At 46.1% G+C, this 7114-nt stretch overlaps 1 protein-coding gene across 1 annotated transcript; it reads right to left on the minus strand.

The window, feature by feature from the left end:
* Positions 1–312: 312 nt before the first annotated feature.
* LOC123136610 (uncharacterized) lies at positions 313–4059 on the minus strand. The gene is made up of 3 exons (XM_044556037.1): positions 2750–4059; positions 1364–1480; positions 313–758 (listed from the first exon to the last, which is right to left on the minus strand). The coding sequence occupies exons 1-2, from the start codon at positions 3954–3956 to the stop codon at positions 1389–1391; spliced, it is 1299 nt and encodes a 432-aa protein (XP_044411972.1). The 5' UTR covers positions 3957–4059; the 3' UTR covers positions 313–758; positions 1364–1388.
* Between the last annotated feature and the right edge of the window lie 3055 nt (positions 4060–7114).

Raw genomic sequence — 7114 nt, forward strand, 5'->3', positions numbered from 1 at the left:
GGTCAGGGCTACCGAACATGCACTTTGTTTTCTGCTCTCCATCTCATTCGTGTTGACGATGGCACTCTGGCTTTGTATGGCCGGCGCCAGACCATATGCAGCCTAGCTGGTCGTCGAGGAAGTTTTAAGTCAACCTAATTTTCAGAAATTCCAGCAAAGCATTTGAAACAGTTGACGAATAACATGCCAAAACTGAAGAAATCACGTAGCGGTAAGAGCAGTAAAATGGACAGTTTGGGCCCCTGCAGGAGCAGTAGCTTTACCATCTTTACAGCTCAAAACTCACAGTTTCTTAAACTGGCACGGAGAAGATAGAGCAGTGAGTTATCTATTGCATAGCACGCCAGGGTTCCAAGTCTCCAAGATCAGCAAGACAACAGCACTTGAAGCAGCTTAAACCCCTCCAGTTTACAGGTTCCTCTCAACATTACAATGCCAAGGATTAAGCTCAACTCCAGATTCCGTAATGGCATACATGTAATAGCTGATGATAACAAGATCCCAGAACAGTCTAAGGCAAGGCACTCGTAGTCCCAACTTCACCCTCTAAAAGATACTGATGCATCCAAAGTTAAAAGGACATAACATTGAGCCATGTAAAACAAAGCCAAAAATATGCAAGACATCCATCAGATTTTGCCCAAAGTGTGGTTGAGCAAGTTGTAAACACGAGTCTCACAGCAGTCCCCAAAATGAGATGTCAGGAAACTACCACCCTACGCCTCCAAAACAACTCTGATCTGAGAATTTAGAGATACCTGCAAAGCGAATTGTAAATATGAGTCTTGCCAATCTCTTGCAATAACTTTGAAAAAGGACTAAACACTAGGGACATCTGAATAATGCTATGGAGAGAGTGAGTGACATGCAAACAGCATCCTCTTCTTCTTGAGCTCCATAAGTACAAATAAACAGAAATAACAGCACCAGCGCATTCCCATCCACATTGTTTTGGAACAATTACAAAAATGAGATGCCATATGAACGCTGCACTATGCTTTGTTTATTTTCTGTTGCGGCAATAAATGAAGCAAGAGGGTTCACCATAATCTTTGGAACAGTTTAGCAAAGATCAGTTGCTGATAACATTTTACCATAATGAATGAAGATGGCTCATCATAACCAAAAATCTGGGTATCTGCTAACCTCAACTACCGTTATCACCGTGTTTTCACACTCTGAACTTCAAATTTGTAATAATAAATCGCTCAGGTGAATTAAAAACTAGTGTTACTCAATAGAATTGGCAGCTGGCAGACATATGCACCAAATAGTACTTATTTTTCCAAATAACACACTGCTGGCATTGCAAGAGAAATGGACTGTGATGGATAATACATGAAGATAGGTTATGCGAAAGTACCAAGATAGGAATTAGCTGGTACACTTCACTTCATCAGCTCTACTTCTACACACAAAGTCTCCTTTTTGACCATGTCAGGCGATGTCTCCTCTTTGACAGCGGTCTTCTTGCTCCAATCTTCAACCATGCAAGCAAGAATAAACAGTCAATTACAATGTATACATTTCTCTGAATAGTATGTATGGCTTGAAATGGCAGAACATGTTACAGTAATTAGATGAATGAAATGCATAAGTGTCGAATCAGAACAACAAGAAAAAAATTGCCATATTCCCTGCGCCGTTTTGATACACGACATGGGTGATGTGGCATGACACATCCAAAAACAAGGATACAGCAATCAGTGGTCCAAAATGATAATACACGGCGGTGTAGATCTCTAAGGAGCAGCATTAAAAGGGAAGGACGCGCGGCAAGATGCCATCAGGCTCCCAGCAGCAATGGTCGGGGAGCATGTCCACATTATGCATGAGAGGAAGGCTAGTATACATTATAAAGTATGTTTTAAATATTTAAACATCGACATGATTCAGATACTGAGATAAACATAATGGAATCATTGTTATAGGATGCAGCAGGCATGACAACTCACTGAAGTATCAGGGAAACCTTTACCTAGCAACACAAGTTAATAGGCTGATATCTTCTCCATATTTTTATTGAAAAGGAAGTTCAAACCTCCTGGCCTCTGCGTCCTTGGATGCACACAGCCGAGCAGTCACAAAAAAAATGTAACAAAAATAGGCAGTCACAAGTGACAGGAGCTGTGCCTGCCACTAGGATGAGCTTGGCCCAATCTGATGGGGTTTAAAATGCATTAAAATAAGAAGATACAAATGAACAGACTAGAACAGACTCAGCCTTTCAGTATCTTGGCTGCACTTCTCCCTTCTTATTTATTTGTTACGGCTATGTCCCTTTCTATTTAGCAATGGTGGACCACAATAGAAAGGCTACAATCAATATTGTTCCTCGAATTCACCCAATTTATAACAAAATTATAGTACGTAGAATTTATATGCAGAGGACCCTACATGAGCTTCCAAGCACCCAATTTCAGAAGATGTGTTAAAACAAAATGTGCCCAATCTGACAATTGTATAGTATACTCTATTCTTCCTTGCTTGGATGCACTTCTCCTCTTATATCTAGTTGTAGTTGACCACAATAGAAAGGGAGAATTACAGTTCCTCAAAAACATCTCAATTATTTAATCCCAAATTCTAGCACAATTTGTATATAGAAGAGAGGACTGCAAGCACATAATTTCAGAAGATACGATGAAAGGTGCCTAATTTAACAATTGCAGAGTATAATCATCTTCACCACTTCCATAGCTGATAGCTCAAACAAACAACTGATCAAGAAGATGGGAAGTGTTAGTACCTGCAGAGGGAATCTGGCTTGATTCCAGCCACGTCGGGAGGACACATGGTAGGATGGGGACACTGGGTATAGCTAGACGAGAGCTCCCTGTTATCTTCTCCTTCTCCATGTCCACGCCAAGAAGCTGGTTGCCGCACACAAGGTACACAACATGGCTGTTGAGTGGGTCAATTGCGCCAATCGCCGGCATCTCCTTCAAGGGTTCATCATCCCAAATTGTGGTGAACGCCACCTCGTGGTCCAGCGTCCAGGAGCTGCCACCGTCGTCGAGGGAGAAGGAGCTGACCACGTAGGGCTTCTTTTTGGACACCTCGATGTAGCGCATCTTCCCCTCACTTTCCCCCATACGTCGGTAGCGCTGAAGTTTCCTCATGAACACCACACCTTCGAGGTCAGGCAGCACGCTCCCTCTGGGCAGCGGGATGAACCGGAGCTCCGGCCTCTCGCTGAGCGGGTCCACCGAGATGGCGCCCCAGCTCTCGTCGATCCACCACAAGCGGTCGCCGAAGGGCACCACGGCGCTGTCGATGTGCATCCGCCGACCGGCAGGCAATGGGGACGGCAAGCCCAGCAATTTTTCCCACTTCCCCGTCTCCGAGAGAAACCGCCGCAAGACGAAGCTCTCCTCATCCTCCCTGCCGCCGATGGTAAACATCTCGGCTACGGCATACCTGTCAGGCGGTCCGTGCCCGCCTTGGGACTGAGTGAGGAGGCCGAGGTGCTGGTACATGGTGGTCCTCTTGGTGCCGTCGAGGTCCGGGAGGCGGTAGAGCTCGCCGCTGAGCGGGTTGCAGACGAAGCGCGTGACCTCCGGGTTGATGTCCATGCCGGTGAAGAAGGACATGTCGCGGATCGCGCAGAGCATCGACTCGCCGGTGGCGGGGACGTCGAACTGGAAGCGGGACTCCCAGAAGCGCACGAGGAGGAGGCCGTCGCTGCTGACGGCGGCGACGTGGCCCGGGACGGAGCCGAACACGCCGGTGGCGGGGTCGGGGAGGGGGCGCGGGTGGATGAAGTGGGCGGGGACGGTGAGGCCGGTGACGAACGGGGGCGCGTCGAGGTGCAGGGTCGCGCCCGGCGCCGGCGCCCCCGACTTGTCGACGTTGGTGAGCTGGATGAGGGCCCACGGGGGCCGCGAGGCGGCCGGGGACGAGGAGAGGGAGCGGCGGAGCCCGCCCGCGGCGGCGCTGGAGAGGCGGCGGAGCATTCTGCGTGTGGCTTTTGGGTTTGGACTACGGTGCGGTGCGGGTGTGGTGGGTTCACGGGAGGACTGCCCTGTGGTCTGTGGGCTGCTGCTGCTGGTGTTCTCCTTTCCTTCTTTTGAGTTTTGACCCGGCTGTCTGCTCCAATTCGCCACCCCCTCTCCTTCTGCAGCAGCAGCAGTTTGGATGAGAAACGCCATTCTTTCAATTTATCAAAATAAAATATTAGAATGTTTTTTTTTTGAGAAAATGCATATAGCCATCTTACATCGTCCCAAGGGCAGGATTACGCTCGTTTGCTAGAACCTCTCGTAGGTCATGTGGAACATCTGCTACACACATAACATCAAATATAGGATGTTTTTGACACTATGATAATGTGGAGAACCGTCTTATATTTGATACCGAGGGAGTATGATACGTGAGTAAATGTTGGGAACAAAGATTCTGTGGGAGGATATCTTTTGAATTACACACATGAGAGGAAATATCTTCAAAGTAGAAATATTTTGTTTTCATACACATCTAGGGCTTTTGACCCTAGTAATATGGCTATTGGATGTCGTTTAAACTCCTTTCCGCTTATGTTTTTCTTTGAACCTATCTAGTAGTGTTTGGATGCTTTTGGTTTCATTAATGAAATCGGAGGGTGCCCCCCTCTTTTATTAAAAAAACACATTTGCCTAGCGATTATATGTGAAAACCTATATTGCTCAATAATAATATGTTACAATTACAATGACAAAGTGGGACAACATCGTCGGCAGATTGATACAAGTTAAATGGTCTCTCACAAGATCATGAATCTTACAAAGCATGAAGGTGTAGCACGAGCGATCATCATTGTTCCTTGACACCATTACCACATCCTCCCAACAATCCAACTTGATGGTTGTGGATTTTGTGGCTTTTTATAAGGAGTGTTGACCTGGTTTTCATCATGTTTTTCTCGTTTCTCGATTATTTATACGAAAACACTAATGCCCACACGTGTGGCAACATTGTAATTCGCCCACACGCCTGGATCACCATTCAGTTAAGTTTGCATGAATCTTGACACATCGAGACAGTTTTCGCGTGCCACGTAGGACAAGGCCGTGTGTGGGCGTTGGAGAGGTCGCCCACACGCCCCACAGCACGCGGTTGCCAGCTGAGCTGTGTGGGCGAACTAGTTTCTGCCCACACAGCCACCACGTAGTCCACGCGCGTGTGAACGAACTGCTTTTCGCCCACACGACAGTCGTACGTTGTTGGATGGCAACTGCAGTTGTGCGTACATGGCAACTAGGTAAACACACATGGCAACTATGATTCGTTTGCTAGACGGCAACTGCAGTTGCGCGTACGTGGCAATCAGGTAAACATACATGGCAACTGTGATTAACCACACGTGGCAAGTAGGTGAACACACATGGCAACTATTATTTGACCATATGTGGCAAGTAGTTAATCACACACGACAACTATGATTTGATTACACACGGCAACTACCATAAATTAGGCATGGGAACTATAGTTAACCAAAACAAAGAGAGTTGCCATGCTTTTACAACCATATTTGCCATCCCGGGTAACTACATCTGCCATCCCGGATGGCAACTAAATCATCATCCCGCGGGTACCTATTTGTAGCTGCGCCAGGACGTGTGGGCATATTTGCTTCATGCCAAACACGCGGGTTGGGGATGGGTAGTACTTGTTGGGTGTGTGGCACGAAGTAGCTGGGCCCACACGTATGGGCAATTCTACTGTTCGCCCACACACGGCCCACACTATGGCTGCCCCCCGCTCATGCCACACATGGTGTGTGGACGAATGTCTATTATGCCACACATATGGTGGATATCGGCGTCCTATTTATAATGCTAATCCTTTGAGACAGAAGAAAACTCATTTTTTCATTGGTTGGCAGGAAAATGCACATATGAAAGGGAATCAAGGTGCATTACTCCAAATTGAGCTAAATAGAGCAACTTTCATGTAGGGGATTCATCATCAGGCGCACCAGAGCTCAAGACGGCCAACCATGCTTCCGCTTGTATAGGCAGTCGTATGAGGATCCAGTGGCACCCCCTCATCTACAGGAGCAACTTTCTCTTGAACATAGTACAATCAAAGTCATTCACGTACACGAGCATACACTCATCCCCATGAACGCACGCATGCACACCCTACCCTGTGAGCACCTCCGAGACTGAGCCGACATAACATCTTGAGATTTTACAAAGTCACCACAAGCGCCTCGCAGCCGAAGGGAACGTCTCCTCCCTGGAAGCCCGAAATAAATCTAGGAATTCGTAAAGGGCATCGATAACCAAAGAGACCTAGCCGCCGCCCATGCATCTGTAGAAGAAGAACCACCGGAGATCCTTCTAGTTTTGTTCATCCCCCTCCATACTCATTTTTATTTCATCACTTCCATTGTAAGAGGAATTCCAAGTTGTAAGATTAGTGTATAGTATAACTCTATTCATACTCAACTGGAGATTGAGACTTGTTTAATCATTCATCTTGTTGTGGATCTTCACAATATTATCGATATGATTTTCATGGATTTATTCTCTATGATGATTGGTTATTCTCTTCTGATGTGTGAGTAATTTCCCCTAGGCATAGGAGATGCATGTAGGTGATTAGTAAGATTCATATGTGCCTATCCTATATGTTGTCATTCGTATTTGTAGTCTTATGATTTGTCTAGTAAGTCGTTATACTATGGTGAACGCTATGCATGTTGTCCAATTTAAGGGCTCAGTCAACATGATCTAAAGATCTACACATGTAACACATATTATTTAGAGAGTCTGCGCCCTCCGGCATGACAGGTGGAGACATTTATGCGGACCGAAGACAATATGAGATACCGGTTATCTACCAAATGTAATGCATGGTTCCGGTTTAACTACCTTAATTGTGGAGACGACCATGTTGTGGCAACGTCAAAGTAGGACAATAGTGTGGAATACAATCCCGCGAGGAGGAGTTCCATAACTCTAGGTTGATACACCTACAGAACAATCAAATGAACTATTAAACTCACGATACAAGGTAACTGGGATTACCATTGAACTGGCACACTTGAGGTATACCATGATCTGAAATCTCTCTGCACCTAATTTCTCAACTACAGGAAAACACTTTTATTTCCGGTCTTTAATTTATG

This window comes from Triticum aestivum, chromosome 1B, assembly GCF_018294505.1.
Source record: "Triticum aestivum cultivar Chinese Spring chromosome 1B, IWGSC CS RefSeq v2.1, whole genome shotgun sequence".
In the NCBI taxonomy this organism is placed as follows: Eukaryota; Viridiplantae; Streptophyta; class Magnoliopsida; order Poales; family Poaceae; genus Triticum; species Triticum aestivum.

Excerpts from the sequence above, each read along its gene's own strand:
- LOC123136610 (XM_044556037.1), bottom strand. The coding sequence starts at position 3,956 with ATGCTCCGCCGCCTCTCCAGCGCCGCCGCGGGCGGGCTCCGCCGCTCC. Across the intron at positions 1,481-2,749 it reads AAGCCAGATTCCCTCTGCAG|ATTGGAGCAAGAAGACCGCT; the intron begins GTACTAACACTT and ends GCATGGTTGAAG.